The sequence below is a fragment of the Nannospalax galili genome, unplaced genomic scaffold, assembly GCF_000622305.1.
Source record: "Nannospalax galili isolate Female #2095 unplaced genomic scaffold, S.galili_v1.0 scaffold150, whole genome shotgun sequence".
Lineage (NCBI taxonomy): Eukaryota > Metazoa > Chordata > Mammalia > Rodentia > Spalacidae > Nannospalax > Nannospalax galili.
In genome coordinates this window covers 3,932,519-3,955,454 of record NW_008329320.1, presented here as the reverse complement: position 1 = coordinate 3,955,454, position 22,936 = coordinate 3,932,519, and the positions used below count along the sequence as shown (strand labels likewise).

Genomic DNA, 22,936 nt, shown 5'->3' with positions numbered 1-22,936 from the left:
TTTTCAAAGTAAAAATTCTTCCTATAGCCAAAATGCATTTTTCAAATATTCAATAATGCATCGTTATATAGAAAACAAACACTTCTCACATGGCTTTCTTATGCCTTCATCTTAACTCAGATGACACTTTCAGGGAGACACTGAAGACTGCACCTGCCCTGACTTCTTCGTGTTATAGGGGGTGCTCCTGTACTAGCACAAGCCCCAAACCTAGAAGACTGCCTGACACATAATAGGTATTTGCTATGTGATGCCTACTGAAATCATGAACAAAAACACATTTGTGTTACAAACAAGTTTCACTTTTATTTATAAGAAATCAGTGATGATCAATGTAAAATAATGTTTTTTAAAAAACGTTATGTCCCATTGCTATAGGGACCAGCAGAGAAGGTAAGAAAAGCTACGAAACCTCCTCTTCCATCTTCCTACCTAAATCCCCATACCACACCCGCAAACACACAAAATTAAATACAGTTTCAGGAGACAGTGAGACATCCCTAAAGTCTCTCTATAAATTTCTCAAAGGTACTGCTGACCCCAGGGTGAGAGCAACCTGTTTAAAGGGTGCTCTGGCTTAGCATCATGATTTCACACCTATTCTGAAGATTCAAAGAATGCATGAGACTCAGATATGAATGAGTCTTCCTCTAGTCGTATTAACCAGTTAGATGCTGAATGGATTCATTTTACAAAGGACTTACTGCTTGGAATGGGATAGCTTCAATATGTGCAGCTGAAAATTTGAGGAAACATCCAGATGAAAGATGAAAAAAATTAGTCAATAATCTAGAGATTTCAAAACATACAGTTGTTACTACAGGTAGTAGTAACAAATATCAAAAATTATCTGGTAAAGTGAATTTGTCACTTGTCAGCTGAAAGTTTGAAGTCAGAATCTGAAATAGAAACACAGGATCTAGTCCATATCACTATGAATTCTTGAATTTTATTGTTTAAAGAACAAAATAAAAGGGAATAATGCATATCCACCAAAGTGAAGTTTTTCCATTAAACAGAAGCAAAATCAAATACTTTGTAATAAAGACCACCTATCTAGAAGCAGAATATTAGATCAGTAAAACAACAATAGCAGTTTGACTTTGTTTTATTTCAATGGACACACTTCATTCATTGTCTGAAGGAAAACTAGGCTAGGTCTCGACGGGCAATAGTCACAGTTATTAGGCAAGTAAATACACCACCACTTCCGTGCCCTCCTTCACTTCTTTATGTCTTCAGCCTCATCTGGCTCTCTCTCCTGATGCTCTCTTTCCCACCTCATTTCTTTTAACTCTTGTCTGTATTTCCGTTCAATGAACCGCTTCTGATGGGCCATCTGGGGAAAGTTATCTGACACAAGAAGATATATTTAATACTTAATAAAGGATAGCCAGTAGTGCAAAGAATGATGAAAACTAAATGTGCACACATACAAACACACTCAGGATATGTATATGACTCTGCTTTCTAAGACGAGAGCTGAAGAATGATGCATTTGCTTCCCTCACTCTACTGTTACAGACACACTGGAAATCTGGATCGACAACTTTGATTCTATATTTTAATATCTGATGCAAAACTGAGTAAAGGCACCAAAACACACAGCTAGCTAAAATGGAATGTCTCCAACCAGGAAGGTGCTTTAACAGTCTTCTCTAATAACAGTGATTTTCAGAGAGACACTAAAGGACAAAGTACAGTGGAATTTTATAGTTTAGAAAAGCTCAAATTAAAACCTTCAAACAAATAAGCCTTATTTACCATAGTTTCTAGTTTCTGAACAGTTTAAAATTTCTGAAAAGAGCAAAATCATATTGGACAAAAGGAAGTCACATTCTAAATAATTATGTCTGGTAATTAATTCTATTGTTAGTTTACCATAAAAAGGTCAAAGCTGGGCCAGGCATGGTGGCACATGCCTTTAAGTCAGCAGAGGCCAGAGGTGGATCTCTGTGAGATAGAGGCCAGCTGGGGCTACAGGGATACAGGGAGACTCTGTTTCAAAACTAAAAACAAAAGCAAAATCTCCAAAACAAAACAAAAAAGATCAAATCTGTATCTGCAAAAGCAACTCATGAGAGAATCTGATTTGATTAAAGGAAACATGTCACTCAATGGCACAGTTTAACTATATTTAGTCTGATATTTGACCCTGCACAACAGCACTGACACAATGAAAACCTAGGCTAAGATTTAGAAAATTTTACAGTTTTCTTGTCTTGTGTAGTACAGCGCTAATAATGAAGCAAGAAACTGGGTAAAGGATGAGAAAATAGCCATTTTATGTGCTTAGCCAACAAACACATACTTAGACAAAGATCATAATGGACACCTGCTTTCTGGTAATACCAAGGAAATGTGACACAGCCCTGCCAGGCCAGCTAAGGGACTGTTCTTAGAAGAGGACTGTTCTATATTTCACACATGAAGAATAGGTGGTAAGGGAGAACGTGGCATGTTCAGGGAAGCACGTGTGTTTAAAGCTTGGATCTATCTGCATGTAACATGCTTCTCAATTCTTTTAGTATCCTTTTTGGTACAGTGTCGGGACAGGATGACAGAAAAAGCACTTGAAAGACAGTGAATCAGTAAAGACTTAGTTTATCTGGGAGCCAGTGATTTTTAAACCACAAAAACATGAAATCAAACAAAATGGGGACAAAATGGGAACAAAATCCTACTCTGTAAGTAATAATGATTCCTTACATATTGTGTAAATTCTGATATCAAATACCATTAAAGTACTTTTTAAAAAACAAATCAAACAAATCCCAAAAAGTTAGCCTTAAATAAGTCCAATTTTTTGAGTAGATTCTATTGCTTAACTGAGTTTACATTAAAAATTCCTATTATTCAGGGCTGGAGAGATGGTTCAGCGGTTAAGAGCACCAACTTCTCTTGCAGAGGACCTGGGTTCGAATCCCAGCACTCACACGGCGGCTACGAAACATCCTTAACTCCAGTTCCAGGGGAATCCAACACCCTCTTCTGAACTCCATGGCATTGCATGACACTGGTGCACTTACATGCAGGCAATACACTCATACACATAAAATAAATATAATAAATAAAATATATTTTAAAAAGTCCTATTATTCAAATCTAACCACTAACAAACTTTCAGAATATGTCCATGGCACTTTTGTTCAGAGAAAAAGTTTTACTACATGTGTATGTATACAATAAAAATGTTTTGTGTATATATACATGTGTGTTTCTGTACACTATATGAATAGTGAAAATCTTTCCACTATCCACAATTAGACTGGCATGTTTTTATGATGTTTTTTTCATTTATTTTAGTATATAAGCATTTTCCCATATCAATTTTCAAAAGCATTGTTTAATAGCTACAAAAATATTACATTTGGATATAGCAAGAGTTGAAAAACTATGGCCATCAGGTCAAATGTGGCTCTCAATCATCTTTTGCAAATAAAGCTGTATGGAACATACACTGTCATCTATACATAACCTATGTCTGTGGGCTAACATCAGAATCGAGTAACACCAATCGACCATGGTCTGTGTCCTTTACAGAAAATGTTCACCAACCCCCAAGATATAATTTACTAAACATTCCCTTATGGTTAAGCATGCAGGGGTTCATTTTATTTAATTTTTTGCTATTATGAACTGCATTGTCACAATTATCAGGTATGTGAGCTCAAGTTCAGAACACCAATTATTCCCTCAGGTTGGATTCCTAAAAGTATAATCTGGACCCAAGGGCAAGAACTTCTTTAAGTACCTGACACACATTGCCAACCGACTTTTCTGCATTTGAACAATTCACTTCTATCTATACTTTTGAGGTCTATATTAGAATAGGTAGTTTTTCCAGTACTATTTTATAGCAGAATACAAACAGGTGGGGGGGGATGATGCCCCCCACAAGATAACTGTTAACAATGTTATAAACTGAAAAATAGAACCTCACTCTACTTCAATATATAATAATGCATTTATACATAGGATCACTGGAAAATTTCCCCAGAAAGTCAATGTAAACTCTCAGCATAGACTCAATGTTTTCTAGCCCCTGGCTTCTGTCCCTGCTGATCTCCTGTTCCCCGCTGTCTGCTGATTTCCACTTGGCTAGAGGCCCTCTTGCCTTTCTGGGAATCTCTCTCATGGCTGAGAATCCTGGGCTACTTCACTTGGAGCTTTCTGAACTTTGCTCTCTTCCACCCCTTTATCTGGTTCTTGAAGCATAATAGCACTGCACAGTCATGTGTTCATAGGCTATTCTGTGCCGCATAATAAACCTCAGAGAAAAAAAATGCCTTGCACTCATGTGCCTTCAGTTTACAAAAGACTAGGCAGTTCCCTAAATAGTCAATTATGCAACTGAAGTTTCTTCAGCATAGGCATTCTACTCTTGAGAATCGATCCCACAGAACTAAAAACACAATATTGACATTTATTATAGACAATAACTAAACACACAGAGAAAGAGTATTTGCCAACAATTTAAAAAAAAAAAGAAAATATAGCATACTCATAGCAAGAAATAGTATGTAACCATTAAGAAAGAATGAACTGGGGGTTGGAGAGATGGCTCAGTAGTTAAGACCCAAGCTCAGTTCCTAGCCACATCAGGTGGCTCACAACCACCTATAACTCCAGCTCCAGGGGCATCCACTGATTCTGACATACAAGGGCACCTACAGTCATATGCTCATCCCAACCCCCCCAAGACACACACACACACACACACACACACACACACACACACACACACGCATGCACACAAAAGAATGAATGAGGGCTGGAGAGATGGCTCAGTGGTTAAGAGCACTGGCTGCTCTTGTAGAGGGTTTGGTTCCCAGCACCCACATGGTTACAACCATCCATAATTGATGCCCTCTTCTAACCTCTGCAGGCATTTTACAACATGGGTGCACTTACATACATGCAGGCAATATACTTATATACATAAAATAAAAATAAAAAATAAAATATCAAAAAAGAAGAATGAATGGGAACATTCTTTATGATCTATGACTTTCAGGGCTGCCCATAACATACTGAACATAAATAGGGTATCTTATTATATAAGAGGAATTAGTATGTAAATGTATGCAGAAGTATGCAATTATCCAACTTAATTAAGACAATGGCTAAAAACTAAACAACAACAAAAAAAAAACTTCCCCATGTATACATTCATGTCTATATAAGATTATTTTCTTTCATTTTAAAAATTTGCTTTTTAGTTTGGTTTTTGAAGCAGGGTCTCATGTAGCCCAGGCTGGCCTTGAATTCACTATTTAGCGGCAGGTGGCCTTCTGATCCCCGTTTCCAGTTTCCAAGTGCTACACCACCATATAATTATATGATTTTAGAAGTATGGAGAAATATATGGACAAAAACACAGCAGGCTGTTCACACATGCTACCTAGGTGGAGAGTAGAACTCTATGCAGAAAAGGGAAATGAAAATCCAACACATGTGAGAATATTTTTTAATATTTAGTCCATTTTTATAAATCCTATATTCTACTGTACTCTGTGGAGAATAATTATGAACAAAACAAGATCACATTTTATCAAGACTCAATCATATTTCTACTGCTTTATTTTCTTTCCACAGAATACTTATTACACTATGAATCTATAATTATAGAAAAAGGTAGACTTACATTTTTCAAGTGCATCCATTGCTGCTCCCATTTCTGCCTGTTGAATACTATTAAATAAAATAAAGGTGAGGAACACTTTAAAGATTTTCTTTTTCAAAAACACAAGCAATGGCTACAAATTATGAATGCTGATTTTCATATCCAGTACATAAAATTTCATCTGATTACTTCTGTCATATACTAAGTTGTATGGTTAGGAATATACACAAGAGAAAGGGTTTTATTTGCACAAAGCCTCTTTTAACATATTTGTTCCACACTTTTAATGCGTCAATAAAATGCACACCATGACACATCTTACATGTCTGCATCAATACCTGTACTCTGTTGAGGCAAACTGGACAGAACTAACTTGTATATGAACTGATGTAGTTTTCTCAAAGTTGCCAAGGCCCCTTATATAATGGCATTTCCCTGTCTGAGGCTGATTATCAAGTTTTGCACTTGGCTTAGAAGGGACACTAGTCCTTGGGATTGCTTTTGCTTAAGCCCAAACACTCCACATTCTAGCTTAGCAAGAGAGACTAAATTTATAAATACCAGGTAGGGACGTCCCTGAGCACACAAGTACATTCAATAAAGTATATTCTTCTCATACCTCGGTCCTTTCCCACAGCCTATCCTTTCTCCCTTGAAATAAACAGCCACAGTGTAGGTTCTAGCATGGGATGGCCCCACTGTCTGCAGAGTTCTGAAAGGAAAGGAAAAGCATTGTTTAATGTGATCATATGGTTAATTATTTGCTACTATATAACTGGCAAAAGAACAAAATAAACAAAAAAAACTTATACTTACTGCCTACAAAGGTAAAAATAACAAGAAATGTAGAAAACAGAAGTAAAGTTTTTGATTTTCTAACCTAACAAATACAGAGCTTTTGAAATAGGAAATCTAAAAAATTCTCCCCAGCATTTTTGCATTTTTCCCAAAATTATCTGAAGGGTCATAGTCAATGTAATATTGACTATGCAATACTTTCAAAGAATTTCTAGCTGGGTATGGTGGTGCACGCCTTTTGCCCCAGCATTCAGGAAGCAGAGACAGGTGGGTAGGTTCAAGGCCAGTCTAGCTTACATAGTGAGTTCCAGGCCAGCTGGTGCTACAGGGAGACCTTGTCTCAAAAAGGCCAAAAAAGAATTTCTAAGTGTGAATTTCAGTATCACAAAATTAACAAACTTCTAATTAAGAGGAATTAAGGGCTTCAGTCTGTTCATTGTTTTACAATGCTTATCACAGCTAAAAGCAGTAAATATTTGGGTAATGCACCTGTCATACCCAAATAGTTTCACAGCCTTTATGGATTCTTTCTACTGTTCATAATCTTACCTAAGAGACCAGAAAATATATTTAATTTCTGAAACATCTGTGATCATTTCAAGGGTACAGGGTAATGGCAGGTACATAACACAACACTAAAAAACAAAGCTCCAGTTACTCTGGGTTTTAATGACAGGATGCAGATTTCAAATGTAACAAAACTTATAACTTTACGGGAAAGGATAGAATGAATACAGTAATCATGAAAAACTGGGTAAAACCACCCCATCATCTTGACAACAAAGACAAACTGGTCATATACCTTCAAATGGGCAATTTATTGGTGGGGAGCACAGTAATTTCCTTTATTCTTATGTACTCCAAACAGCGAGTGCTCCGTGGCTTCTTTAAGATAGAATTTACTATGGTAATTGTGCCTGTTCTAAGAAGTTTATCATCTTTACTTACTCAACCTTAATTATCACTTTGATGGGGAAATTCTTTGAGCCTTTCATATCACATACTGTAGACATTCATTATGCTTATTAGACATATATTAAGTGCTATTTCTATACATTTAGGGTTTTTTCCCCAGTAAACACAAAATGCTAAACACTATTTAGAATAGCTTGCCATGGGGTGACTAAACCTTCTTTTGGACTCAGTTTTGTTGGCAGCAAAAAAGTTAAGTGTATTTTTATGTTTGAAAAGTTCAAAGAGCCGAGAGTGATGGCGCACACTTTTAGTCTCAGCACTTGGGAGGCAGAGACAGGTGGATCACTATGAGTTCGAGGTCAGCCTGGTCTACATAGTGAATCCAGGCCAGCTGGGTCTACAGGGAAACCCTGTCTCAAAAAGACCAAAAAAAAAAAAAAAAAAAAAAAGTCCAAAGAGAGAGAGAGGGGCTTTCAGAAGGAGTGTGTCTGTACAACCCTGTGATTATAAAGGCTAAGTAAACAGTTTTGAAACTAGTTTTGTTTGTTTATTCATTTATTTACTTAAATGTGTATGTATGTATGTGAACATATGTGCAGATGCCTGTGGAGGTCAGAAAGGATGTCTGACCCTGGTAGCAGGAGTTACAGGTGGTTGTAAGCTGCCCAGTATGGATTGTAGAAACTGAACTTGGGTCCTCTGTAAGAGCAGCAAGTATTCCTAACCACTCAGCCATCTCTTTAGGCCAGTGAAACTAGATTGTTAAAGAATTCCTAAAATTATTTATCAACAGTCCCTAGAGAGGCAGGCACCCCATGTACTTTAATGATCCTTTACTTTGTAATTCCCTTTAAACCACCTTCTGAATCCACACATGAGTGTCACAGGATAATCATTCGACTTCAGAGTCATATAAATCTATTTTCATCAAAACTGGTGTTAAGCTGGTGTAGTGACCCATTACTCACATACACTCCTTTTGAATGTCTTTTGAATAATATTCAAAAGTAGCTGGCAGCTTGATACAAATTCCAGGACGAACAAGTGCTAAGTATTTGAGTAACACAGTAGCAGCAGCAACAATAAACAACTGTTCCATTTCTTACAGTGACCACCAAGGTGGAGAGTCTCAAGCAATAGAGACAAAGGCCAACAGGGACTCGTGTGTGTGGCCAACAGGGACTCGTGTGTGTGTGTGTGTGTGTGTGTGTGTGTGTGTGTGTGTGTCCAGAGTAGCACTCAGACACTGCTACAAACAAGCACACTGGTCATCTAATCTACACGCACAGTCCAGCAGTGAATACAAGAAATAATACAAATATGAGATGTGTACAGGAACCACTTCCCTTGAATTGTTGTATCTGGAGCTCGCAATCTTAATATACTTTCCTGCCAGTAGTTCAGGGAAATTAAGCGATGGGAGAAAGCAGACAGGCAATCAAGATGCAACCACTTACTTGCTAGGGCTTAGAGTTTCCAAGTTGGGTCTAGTATCACATGATGGGCAGGAGTCTCTTGTCTCAACTGCCTAAGAATTTTCCCTCTCAGCACATGAAGGATAAGCACACTGGATCCAATGGCTGGTAGACAAGTACTTACTTATATAAAGGAATGTCTGGCTCTTTTCCTTCCGTCCTAAGGGTCAAGCAACACTGCTGCAGCTGGGACTTGGGGTCATTCCAATCTTGATTCAGAATGAACTCCTGTGGTAATTACCCCAAAAGCATTTATTTAGTGCATTCCAGGATCGCCAGAAACAAGAAGACCATTAATTTGAACTTTTTATGAGCTTACTTTTAATCGTGGAAAGAAACAGACATTCATGAAAGTGTGAACATATTCCAGATCCTTATCAATGTACAATGCTGCAATGAACGCTGAAAAACAAAATTTAAACAATTCATTACCAGGAAAAGCAAGAGCCAAACTTCTTAATTTATCATTCTATTTAATTCTGTGTGTGTGTGTGTGTGTGTGTGTGTGTGTATGTGACTATGTGTGTCTGTTTGTGTCTGTGTGTAATGTTTATGTGTGTGGGGGTGCCTGTTGAGGCAGGAAAGGAGCTGAAGGTATAGGCAACTTGTGAGCCACTGGATATGGGTGCTGATAACCAAACTCAGGGCCTCTGCAAGAACAATGAGTGCTCTTAACCACTGACCCATCTCTCCAATCCCAAGAGTTGCATTTTTAAGCAACATTTTAAAAACAAGGTTTTCAACTTCTAGACAGTCCTTATTTTTTAACATCATCATTTCATCTTTCTTCAAATAAAACTATTCTTTATCATTAATGTCAGAAGTAGCAACATACATGTATGGTGCAAAAATCACAGTACACAAAAACCAGACTTCACTTAGTTAAGGGCTAAATGAAAAAATAGTTTAAAAGATACACAGATGCTATATTGCAGGCAAAGAATGGTGTTTGGGAACACAACCCAGTCAAAATTCAACCTGTACATCACAGTTGATACCAATGTACAGCTTTGAACCCTGCCAGTCCCAACATCAATCTTGAGATCACCCACATATAGGGGGTTCCATGTTACATTTCAAGAGCAGAAAAAGAAACGAGACAACTTGAAGACCCATCTGTCCAAATCAAGAAAAGTTTAGTTCTGGGCTTAATGACAACTGCATTATAAATGACAACCCAAAAGATGAATTCATTAACAGGAACCTTAAGTAGACAAATGGTGCATTTTTATTAAAAAGATTAAAAAGACCTTTCACAGAACTTAAAAAAAAAAATGCTGGTAACACTGATTAACTCAAGCCGAATCTTACTTTTCTTTTAAGTGCCTTAGTCAGATTGCCTTTATACTTTGTAAATGAGCTGGCTTTGCATAGTAGACTTTAATATTTGCACATAATTCCAATTGTCAAAAATATTGTTCTAAGATCCAAAAAAAAGTTCTAAGATCCAGAGAATGATCTATTTCTTTTGGAGTAATATCAGAAATAAGAACATTGTTTGTATAATAGTTTAATTAACTATAATGAATTATTTATAATGCTAACAGGCCATATCAGCAAGTATGAAAGATGACATCTGTCCACAGAGCTTTGTACTCACTCAAAACAATGGATAGTAATTTTAGTATTTAGTGAATAAACCATCTTTTCTTCTGTGCCCCTTTATGAAGGCTGCTGGGTAACAAAAACAACTGTGACTCACAATAACTAATCTTCACATTGTGTTCCTGCTTCACACAAAAGAGATACGATGGTTGAGTGTCAGGATGGTGGGTAGGCAGCCACCCCTAAACATGGATTGGACATAAAATGCATTATTCACACGTCTTAATTCCAAATGATTCTCTTGGAAACAAGCTTTGGTGAAAAGTATAAATAAAGATTAAATAGAAAAGAGGTTTCTTAGGCAGATGTGGTCACCCACACCTGTAACACTAGCACTTAGGGGGTGGAAGCAGGAAATATTAGAAGTTAAAGGTCATCCTCAACTACATAGTAAGTTTTAGACTAGTGTGGGCTACATAAAACTTTGTTGAAGAGAACAGAGTGAGAGAGAGAAAAGGAAGAGAGAGGGAGAGAGCAAGACTGAGAGGTTTCTTTAGTCAGTACATCACAGTAAAGAGAATAATAAACACTAGTCAGTTTCATGTAAACCAGACATGCAGGTTAAAAGCTTTCCACTGTAGGACTCACATTCCAGAAGGTCTGCCAACGTCTTGGTCCTCAGGGCCACAGGCCTCTTGGTTTTGTCGTTGGTGATGGCGTACTCTTGCATGCCCAGCTCCTCTGCCACCTTGGCTTGAGTTCTGTTATTCACTAAAGAACTTCGTAACAACTGGCCAAAAGGAATTGGGGTAAAGTTAGAAACCACTTCAGACCTGGTCTCTTTCTTGCTGCACTGGACCTAACCAGACTGAATACACATCAGGAAATGGCACCGGAGAAGTGAAGGCAAGTCCTCTATTATCTTCCTCAGGTGACAAGACACATTCCAGATGCTTCTATTGTCTCCTTAACTCACTCTTGCTCTAGTGCCTGTATTTTACATAACTAACAGTTAAACAGCCCAGTTTCTTATATAACTGCAGTGAGCAGATTGGGGGTGGGGGGCATGCCATAATATGACTAAAATAGAACTATTCCCAAGCTTAAAGCTGCCAAATCGGGAAGAATTAAAGCTAAAAAAAAAAAAAAAATCATTTTATTGAAACAAAATTTATATTTAATAAAATGCGCCCCTTTATGTGCAGTTAGATGAATTTTGAAAATCTTACCCATTTTCTTTATCCCAAACAAATTTCCTGCACAATGAAGCACATCCCATCAGGCAAGCCTGTCCTGCTTTTAGTCAAAGGGTATTGGTTTCAAAGCTGTTTCTCTTGTGGTGGTTTCAAGTCTATAAAAAGCATCACATCTCATGACACAGATCCTAATTTTGCTATTATATGACTAAGGGAAGGGATGTTTTAGTATTATTGAAAAAGTACTTATTTACACTGTTATTTTAAAGATTTATGTTATCCATCTTGGGTCTCAGTTCTTTCAGGCTCATATCCCTTATCACTAACCAAATTTAAATGTAACTTATTTAAGATTTATTTTTATTCATGTGTGTATATATATATATCATGTATGTGCAGGTGCCCTAGGAGGCCAAAAGAGGGTGCTGGATTCCCTGGAGCTAGAGTTACAGGCAGTTGTGAGCCAACCAACTGGATGCTGGAAACCAAACTCAGGTTCTCTGAAAGAACAGCAAGCACTCAGCCCATTGGGCCATCTCTCCAGGCCCAAATTTAAATATAATTTCTGTATTTTAACCTCAAGAATTAAAAAATAAATACCTACTAGGAATTTTAGATAGCTAAAAGTCCTCCAAGGACTATGCAAATACATTACACGCGGCCTAAAAATTATACAACCAATCCATTCCAAGTGTCCATAGAACAAACCTGGTTTAAGCATTTATTTAACACACAGCAGAGACATGGAGAAGGAAACTAAGGGAAATGGGCAGATACCAAGATAAGGACAAAAACTGACATAATTACCCCATCTCTAAGATCTGAGGGAATAATGCACTTAAAACAACAACTTTTCTTACAACAAACATTAACAAATAATTGGTTTCCTTAAGACAGGGACCAGGGGCAGGAAGCAGCTGTGAGTCACAGTGGTATTACACCCTTGGCCGTTCCATATCGCACTTTGTTTATTAGATGCAAGTTTTATGCTCTGTGGCTCCATAGTGTCAATAAAGCTTATGAAAATCAAGATTTATTCTTAGTGCTTGATATTGAATCCTTGACAATAGATAAATAAGAACAATATGTTCTTAATTTGTCTGACAATGATTCATGAAGCAGAAACACAACTTGATCTTCATAAGCCATGCCTGCTATTGAATTTAGGCTGTAACTCTTTGCTGTCTCTGCTCCGTTTTCCTTCCTATCTCCCCTCTACATCTTTTCCTTCAGTATACTAGATCATTAAAATGAATATCTGTTATTCTGTACAATTAATATATGCTAATCTAAAATGATAAAAAAATTAATATCCACAATGGAGCTCAAAATAAAAAGGTCAGGGCTGGAGAGATGGCTCAGCGGTTAAGAACACTGGTTGTTCTTGTGGAAGACCTGGGTTCGAATCTCAGCACCCACATGGCAGTTAACAACTGTCCACAACTCCAGTTCCAGGGGATTCTACAGCCTCTTCTGTCCTCTGGGGACACTGCACAACACAGGTGCACTTACCTACATGTAGGCAATACATGCATATACATCAAATAAAAAAATAATAAATTAAAAAAAAAATTTTAAATAAAAAAATAAAAAGGTCAAATGTGACATACTGATGACCCAAACAATAAAGAGTCCACCAACCTGGTATCTTTAATTACTGAATACATGAACTGAAGTGACATATCTGTTTTGATTTGGATTTCAAATTGAATAGGTGGGTTCTCAAAACTGATGCCATTAGGGTAGGAAGGCTATTTGGGGAATAGTTATGCTGAGCAAGTTGGGTCTTCACTGAATCTATGCTTTGTGTAAAGAGGGAAAACCCCACAGGCGGTGCACATGGAGTGTTCATGCCCCAGAACCAATGGGCCAAATATGCACATGAGCACACAAATGATTACACATGGCTGGTTCCCAGGCCCCAGCTGCCACCTCCCAGTGTCACAGTTCCTCATTCAGTGCTGTGTGGTAATGATGCCTGACAGCGAAGGAAAGCAGTGTGGAGAGAAGCAGAAATGTTTCCAGTTTTAAGACAGGCCCCAAAAGGACTTAAAGCATCAAGGTAGCTAGCAGAAAGTGAGATCTGTTAGATTCTTGCCAAAAAGTCGGAGTCTGAACCAAAAGTCAGTGAGGTAGAAACTATTAATTAAACATACTTTTGTAACTCATTAAAATTTGGAACATGAGTTAAAATGAGATAAGAAAATCCAAATGGAGGCTCATTAAGTAACAATTTCTATCTTTCTTCTTTCCTGAACTCAACTCCAGAATGAATCTGTTATTTGCCAAACAGTGGGGTCCAGCGAGGATCAACAATAGGAAGAAAACCTTGTGAGGTTTCACCAGATTCTGTGCTGAAAGCTAGAGATCCCTAGAGGGTCAACAGCATCCTTTTAAAGTGTTTTGGGAATGGGACACATTCCTAAGAAAGCCACACCCAGATTAGCCAAGTGCAGTGCACCATGGTGACAACATTGGCAAATGGCACACAGAGAAGCACCTGCTGATCTAGCCTTCCAGAAAAGCTAACCCTGGGTAAAGCCCTTTGGAGGGCATTCCACCTAATTATAATATTGGAAATACAAGATGCTTCTCAGACACCACTGGGGACACTTCTTCCAAAAACCAAGGAATCAGAATGTTAAGGAATGAAATTTGGATGTTTGCTTTTTGAAAAAAGTAGAAAGATTCTGATGAACAAGAGTTGCTCAATGGAAAAAAAAGAAAAAGGCTGGAGAAAATTTCCTAGGAAAAAGAACCACAGTGGCAACAGCAATGGGCCATGCATGACACAGCAAGGTGACTATGGACTGGACTTAAAAGAGAAACTAAAGCCAAGTGAGGGAGGGCTGATGGAGGCCACCAGGTTGAAGAAGTCTGTATTTCCCTGTAGGGAATAAGGAATGGAGGCGGGGGAAGGGGGGTACATAAGGCAATTTGTTTACTTCAGAAAAAATGTAGTAGATGATTTGAGTATGGTAAGACCTAAGGATGGAACAACCAGGGATGTTGATGTTGTAATTACTATTTTAAAAGAGGGCACATCTGCTTTTTCTTTTTGAGAAGTCTAGATAATGAAGCAATTGGACACAGCATAGTATCTGACCATCTGTCAACAATGCTCTGTGTGCTAGGTATCACAGTAAAAACATGCCTGGGTATAACTGCAGTTTCAGCACTTCCTAACTGACTCTAGGTTACTGCATCTCTTTAGGTCTTGATTTTCCAATCTGTGAAATGGAATTAGTATCTGCCCCAAAGGTTATTAACTAGAATTAAAAGTGAATATGCAATCCAATTATAGTGAATGACTTTAACATGCACATATGAAATATAGGTGCTGCTGTTATCTAAAACAACACCATCACTATCAGGTAAGATTTGCTTGCTCTTCAGTAATAGGGAAAGGGTTCTAGAATTCCTCTAGATTTTATGTCAACATGAAATGTTCTGGAAACCCATTTCCTCACTTGTCTTCAAAGTTCTCCCTGCTACCAGGTATTAACCTATCCGTAACAACTTGTGTGTGTGTGTGTGTGTGTGTGTGTGTGTGTGTGTGTGCCTGTGGTTTTTGGTCTTTTGTTTAAAGACAGGATCTCTCTATAGTCCCAGCTGGCCTGGAACTCACTATTTAGACGAGGCTGGCCTGGATCTCAGAGATCCGCCTGCAACTGCCTCCTGAGTGCTGGGATTAAAGGTGTGTGCTACCACACCTGTCCTAACACTTTTTTAACCAGCCCTAAACAAAGTTTAATTTGAAATCAGAAAAAATAAAAAGATGTCCATGTAAGGCTCTTTGCCAGTCTGAGAAGAGGACTCCTGGTCCCTGGTGCAATGTCAAAGACCAGTAAATACTTCAAATCTCAAATTTTGCTTTTGAGAATTCAGGATGCTCCTATTATCTCAGTAGAGAAGTCTCTCACACCTTAAGCTTAAATTTTCCTAAGAACAAGGTTTACTGGTTTAAATCAAACATACACATTGACATTCTTTAACTTGATTCTGAAGAGGAATTCACAGCTCTGGGACATAAGCTACCAAAGAGGGCCACCTAGTGTAAAATAAGTAGACTGTGATCTATTGTTTTGAGGGTTTTAATATAAGAACCCAGAATGAAAGCAGAATATACTATTGGAACTGACAGTGATATGCCACACAGGTCTTTTATACCAAGAGTGGTAGTAGCTAGATGGTCTCCATTCCCCTATAATTAAAGAAAAAGTACACAAACTATAGCAGGCAGAAAGCAGGTCAGATACAAGAAGCCAAATTATGTCAGTGATGGAGAAATCCTCTGGTGGGAGGCTGGAGAATCCATCTTCTTAGAGATCTTTTAGATAGGCTACCTGCCTGTCTAGATGATTTATACTCACTGCTGCCAGGAGGCAGCAGGGTAGGATGAGATCACTGCTTCTCAAGCTTTTTGTTTGTAATCCTTGCTTTCTTTCCCATTATCCCACATCTAAAATCCAGCAAAAACTTCTGCAAGTTCATCTTGCTGGTGGTACGCCACCATTGGACACAGTGCCTTGCACACAGTAAGCACAGAGATTAGCATCTCTTGTTAGCTCAGTAGTGTAAGAAAAGGCTAAGAAAAGAAGGATGCACAGAGGAGAATACTCAAGACTGCAAATTTGTGTCAGAAGACAGGCATTCAGGCCTGAGTAAAGGTTTTCTTTGAGGCACTCTCACTATTTACCCTGACCCCTTACCAGGTAGGCTTACCCTAAAAAACCAAAACCTTAGTGTATGAAATAGAACATCATCCCTTGACACCCAAATTCACATATGATTGAACTAGGGCAACTGCATATGCTTAACATTCCTTCCCAAGTAAGCTTTTTAAAGTACTTCCTTAAAGAACAATGTGTTTCTCATCAACCTGAAAAACTTGGAAAATACAATTACATTTGCCCAATTGTCTTTAATTCTTTGTAATACAAGTAGGTACAGGATTGGCTCAGTGCCGAATCCTTCCAATGTGATTTACTATAGTTGTGTACTCTTTAATCATAAAAGGAATCATTTGCTATCCTTCTAATACAACTACAGTATGCAAGTTTCCACATATCTTAGACAGATCTAATCCTTAGATATCTAAAAGTTAGTTTCTAGTTTATTTCTTTACATATAAAGCAATGTGCCATTTCCCTATAGGACTACTTCCTCTGCCCTCCTCATATGACCTAACTGCCTACCAAAATCTCCCTATTTTACTTCTTTACCAAGTCTGTAATGAGAACTTAGCACATGCTAGACACTGCTGGGCTACAGAGACAAACAAAACATGCTCTTAAAGAACTTTTAGTCTAGCAGGGTACGTGAGCTGAAGTAAGGGCTAAGAAGGAGAAGAATGTAGCTGTTAACAGAAGATTGGGGAGGAGGGGAGGCAGGGAAGCTTCTCCTATTATCACGAGTCAGGTCAGAATTGCCAGGTGAAGGAAGACCAGATGATACCAGGCAGAAGAAAGCCAGATGCAGAACGGTTTCCAGATAGAAGAACAGCATGTTCGATGGCAGGAGAGGCTTGGAGACACAGCAAGCAGCCCGGGGCACAGTGAGAAGAGCATGTGACCCAAGGCTGGACACATGGACAAGGCCACTAAGGGCCTTGCTGGTTCTCTAGATACTATCTATAAGAATCAAAGGCTGTAAAGATCATTCATTCACCCCTATCTAGAAGCTTTTGAGAGGGAACTGACACTGATTCTAACCACTCCAACAGCTATCAAAATGCCTGAAAGCAAATCCTGAATCCATCACTCTCGAGTCCAGCCTTGGTAGACAAAAGAAAAATGAGGAGGAACCTGATAGAGGGATGCTTTTGGAAGCCCATGTCAAGAAATTCCAATGGACTCTCATATGAACATTTGAAAATTTCCCTGCCTCTGACGTTTTTCTAGTTCTCTGTCTAGAACTTGTAATGCTAATTACTCTTGCCTTTACTTCTCCTTCACATCTCCTATTCATAATTCAAGGACTTTCTTTTCCCCCTAGAGATAAGAGTTATGCAATTTTGGAGTCTTTTAGTACACTGAAGGGGTACACCAATTGCCTCACCCTGCATCCCTGTACAGCATGGAAGGAGCCAGAGTGGTCTATGCCCATATTCCCTATTGGCAATTTGGATAACCTCTTCAGAGGATGGTGTGATAAGAATAGGAGGTAGGAATTGGCTAGGCAGTTAGGGTAAAAAGACCCCCAAGAAAAGGAGCCAGTTTTTTGACTAAAAGTCACAATGTCCTTGGGCCTCTTAGCAACATACTCTGTTCCAAAGGCCAAAAAGGTAAAAAATATTTGGGAGTTTGTATCTAATCCATAAAAGAATTTAGGGTTACCTCTTCAGAGGGGGGAATGTTAGAGTAGCCACAAGCCCCATTTAAAAAAAAAATCAATAAATCAAAGAAGAAGAGGAAGAAAAAAGATCTCTAGATAGACTGACTATAGACGCCAGTGGATGGACTTGCACTAAAAGACATTGGGTACCAACACTTGGCTGAATAGAACTTAACATGTATGGTGGAATGGCAGAATGCCTGTGGTCTGGTGGGGGAGGGGTTATGTGGGGACATGGATGGAGGAGGTGGGGTCTAAATTTGATTAAGAACTGTTGTATGAAATGTACAAAAGCACAATAAAAATATATTTTTTATTAAAAAAAGATCATTCATTCAAAACATACTTCCTAAGTACCAATACAGCAAGAATTTCATAAGGACCCACATAAAAATGAGGATGAAGGGAGCAGACAAAATGCTTTCATAGTTTATACTCTGACAGAAGATGACGAGTAAAATAGACACTTTGTCCTAGGAAGAACATGGAGATATAATTCCAGTCTAAAGGAAGAGAGAGAGAGACAAGGGAAACAGGTTATCATTTAAGCAGAGCAGGCAGTTATTCATAAGATAACTATGAACAGGGACCTGACGGAAGTAAGTCATTTGGCTACATGGATTAACTAGAGAGATATATCAGAGCACATGCAAAGCCCCCACATATGGGCTTGTTTAGTGTTCTGCTGCAGTCTCACAGAGGCCACTGCAAAGAGGCTGAGATAAAGCCAGTGACAACATCAGAGAGCCAGGTCATACAAGGTAACTAAACAGCACTATCTTTTACCCTCAAGATGGGAAGACTGGAAGGTATGATACAAAGGAAACTTATCTGGTTGCCCTTTAAAAATGATCTCACTTTCAATGTAATTATGTTACTTTTTAAAATATATATATATATTTTTAATTTTATGTGTATGTGTGTATTGCATGCATGTAGGTAAGTGCACCCGTGTCCTTCAATGTCTATGGAGGACAGAAGAGGCTGGTCAGATCCCCTGGAACTGGAGTTAGGGACAGTTGTTAGCTGCTGTGTAGGTGCTGGGATTCAAACCCAGGTCATCTGCAAGAACAACCAGTGTTCTTAACTGCTGAGCCATCTATCCAGCCCTGTATTACTTCTTAAAGAAATGTTAATAATTTTTTTTTTCAGAATGGAAACAAAACAAAACAAAAGAAGACATCTCTAGGGGATACAGCTGAGTGGTAAGAGTGCCTAACATGTATACACCCCTAAGTTCAGGGGGAAGAGGGACTCAACAGCAGGATGATACTCCTCTAGATGCTGTGCTGAAGACAGACTGAAGAAGGGAAAAGGGCCAGATGAGACAGGAGACTATGGTTGTAATCTGGACATGAGTACCTATTCTAAAGTCGGTAAGAAGTGCTCAGAGTCAGAGTTAGTGTTCAAGGTGAAAATCAACAGGATATGCTAATGGTGGGGAGGGGTAACATGAGAGAAAGAGAAAGTTAAAGATGATCTTAAGGCTTTAGGCAACTGGAATAGCGGAATGATTCTTATTGGTAGAAGAACACTAAGAGAGAAACAGATCTGAGGGTGAGAATTGGTTTTAGACACATTAGTTTAAGAAGCCTATTAGAAATCCAATTAAGGATTTACAATACTTATATATCTAGATATTTTAGTATACTTATATTACATAGATCTGAGCCTAGAGTCAGGAAGAAATCAAGGCTTTGGATATAAATTAGAAAACTGAATACAGGTGTTTTCAAAGTCACAAGGTGGACAGAATGAAATCACTTATGGAGCAGAAGTCAAAAGAGGAGAGGAGGTTTGACAACTGAGAACTAGGACAACTCCAATGTTAGGAAATTGAAAAACAAAGAAAAACAACCAAACTAGACTGAAGTGGCTGGCTGGTGTACTCATAGGAGATATGTTGTGAAAACACTCTGGGACCTGGAGAGATGGCTCAGCTGTTAAGGACACTGGCTGCTCTTGCAGAGGACCTGGGTTAGATTCCCAGCATCCACATGGCAGTCAACAATCATCTATAACTCCAGTTCCAGGGACTCTGACGCCATCTTCTGACCTCCAGGGCAATGCATGACATGGGTACACTAAAATGTATGCAGACAAAACATTCACAGACATAAAATAAAAATATTTTATTATATGCGTGAGAATATTTCCTGCATGAATGTGAGTACACCCACGTCATGCAATGCCAGTGGAGTTCAGAAGAGGGCATCCAATCCCCTGGAACTGAAGTTATGGACGGTTGTTAGCCACCATGTGGGTGCTGGGAACTGAACCCAGGTCCTCTGCAAGAAGAGCCAGTGCTCTTAAACACTAAGCCATCTCTCCAGCCCTAAAATAAATATTTTTTAAAAAAAAATTTAAAAAGCAAAGACTCCTCTGGTTGCAGCAGGTAAAATGGATCACATGGGAGTACAAGTTTATAGAAGAAAAATGACTTCACACAGGACTGAGATCTGATCTTCCTCAAGAATTTCATCTTCAGACTGTCCATCTCTTAGGCAGAGTATAAAAGTACCCTCAAGGAAACAAAAACACACTTTTCAAAAAGTAGCAGACAATCTGGAGGAAATTTGGGGACCCAGGGAGCCCATTTCTCTTTTAGGAGGATGTTGTATTGGAACAGAACCTTAAGATTCCCAGCCTTTGCAATTTTATAATGTTACCAGGACTGGTGAGAAGGTATGAGGAAAGGTAAAAAGAGGAAACCAAGATGACTCTGACATTTCTGATGAACAACACTGGAGTGTCATTTATACCATTACTCAGGGAATACTCAAGGGGTGTATCATTGATACCATTACTCAGGGAATACTTAATAGGGCTCAGATGAGAGATTCTGTTCAGTCTTGGACATGTGCAAATGCTGGGGAGGCACCTAGGACTGGAGCTCAGAACACAGTGTGCCTGAAAAGCTCAGCTGGAAGTTTTCTGACAGTAAAGTAAAACTGCTGAAACGCATGGTCAAACTGCCTGAGAAACACTACATTAGGAGACCTGCTCTAGCAGCGACCTCTTAGATGCTGATGTATTTATTAGTAACAAAGAATAAGATGAACGAGAAAAGCAGCCCAAGACAGAGTAGTTAAGAGAGATAAAGAAATCTAGAATACAGCTCCAACCCGCAGGCCTCTCTCCGGGGTAAGTCCATCGTGCCCTCCACACCTCAACTCCCCCAGCCTCATTCACCCTCCCATCTCTCCTCCTAGCCTAGGACCTGTTCCATTCCTTGTCTTGGTGCCCCACACACCTGGGGAACCACCACTGAATTCTGATCCTTTGCATCCAGACCAACCCTGTTCCTTCTGGGGTCCCCAGGAGCCCTCTGGGCCTGGTCCCCCTCTTCACCTCCCTCTGCTTCCCTGGTCTGCACAACCCGACACCTTCTTGCATGGACTGTGGGGCTAACCTCTCCTCTTCTGCATTCTTTGTATCCAGACCAACCCAGTTCCTCAGTGCAGTCCCCAGGAGCCCTTGGGGCCTCTTCCCACCACCATCTCCCTCTGCATCTTTGGGTGGCACGGCCACCAGCTGCCCTAGACCAGCATCTTTCCTACTCCCAGGCTAGTCCAACCTGAGGCCAAATTCCTGAGGCCAAACTCTTTCCTGGAGGGATCCAGACCTTAGGAGAAAGCCTGAGAGCATCTGATCCTCATCTGACTTGGGTCTCTGTGGGAACTCCTGAAGACAAAAGCAATCTGGCCACTCCAATATAAAATCAAAAGCGAGAACCAGAAGCTTAGACAAATCAGCTTTTCACTCCCAAACAGTAAACCACAAAGACACATAAAGTTTACAAAAAGAAGCAGACCTAAACTTGAAGGCTTGAGTCTCACACAAGAATCAGAAACTACAAAAGAAATTCACATGTCAAAATCACAGAGAAAAATTAGTAACATGAAAAACCAAAATAACATATCCCCACCAAATATCAATAGTCCTCTACAGGAGTACAATGAGAACCCCCTAGAGATAATGCAGGACATGGAACTAAACAGAACAATTATAAACATGATAAAAGAATTCCGTGAATTTAAAGAACACACAAAGAAATCAAAGAACTGAAGGAAGATAGAAATAAACTTCTGAATGAATTCAGAAAAGAGCTACAAATATTGAAGACTACTCAAGATGAAATGAAGAAGGAAGTGAAACACTCAGTAAGCCAATGAGAAAAGACAGGAGAAAGCCTCACCCACACAATGAATGAAACGGAAAACAGAGTATCAAGACTAGAAGATAAAGTGGACGAACTGGACCACTCAAGCAAAGATTATGAAAAATTTAAGAAAGCATAAGAATGGAAATATGCAGGAATTGTGTGACACCATAAAAAGAATGAACTTATGAATCATAGGCATACAGGAAGGAGAAGACTCCCAAGATAATGGCATGGAACAGATCTTCATACAAATACAAGAAGCATATAGAACACCAAACAGACAGGACAAGAAAAGCACATAATAGTAAAAACACTAAACATACAAAATGAAGAGACAACACTGAAAGCTGCAAAAGAGAAACAAGTCACATATAAAGGAAAACCCATTAGGATTACACCTGACTATTCAGTGCAAACTATGAAAGCCAGAAGAGCCTGGACCAAAGTATTCGAGTTTTAAATGACCACAGATGCCAGATTACTATACCCAGCCAAAATATCTATTATAGTTGAAGGAGAAAGAAAAATCTTCCATGACATAAATAGGCAGAAGGAATTCATGTCCACAAAACCAGCCCTTCAGAGAGTTCTGGAAGAAATACAAAGAGCTGAAGAAAGGAATGACTATACCCAAGGGGTGGCAGAGAGAAATTCAATAAAGGCATAACTGTGGAAAAGTACAGCTATATCAAGAATGTAAACAGAAATAAAAAAGACAGGATTCAATACTCATCTTTCATTAATAACTTTAAATATTAACGGACTGAACTCCCCAGTCAAAAGACACAGATTAGATGAATGGATTAAAAAACAAAACCCATTTTTTTGTTGTCTGCAAGAGACTCATATCACTTTCAAGGACAGACACTATCTTAAAGTG

General features: G+C 38.9%; 1 protein-coding gene across 1 annotated transcript in view; it reads right to left on the bottom strand.

The window, feature by feature from the left end:
* Positions 1-929: 929 nt before the first annotated feature.
* The window catches only part of Drosha (drosha ribonuclease III), a 137,119-nt gene continuing 115,112 nt past the window's right edge, over positions 930-22,936 (bottom strand). The window contains exons 30-35 of the mRNA XM_008835690.3: positions 11,008-11,149; positions 9,134-9,216; positions 8,939-9,042; positions 6,246-6,338; positions 5,648-5,694; positions 930-1,353 (exon numbers count right to left, since the gene is read on the bottom strand). Of these exons, the coding sequence (XP_008833912.1) occupies positions 1,223-1,353; positions 5,648-5,694; positions 6,246-6,338; positions 8,939-9,042; positions 9,134-9,216; positions 11,008-11,149 (600 nt within the window). The 3' untranslated portion in view covers positions 930-1,222. The remainder of the gene's footprint in view (positions 1,354-5,647; positions 5,695-6,245; positions 6,339-8,938; positions 9,043-9,133; positions 9,217-11,007; positions 11,150-22,936) is intronic.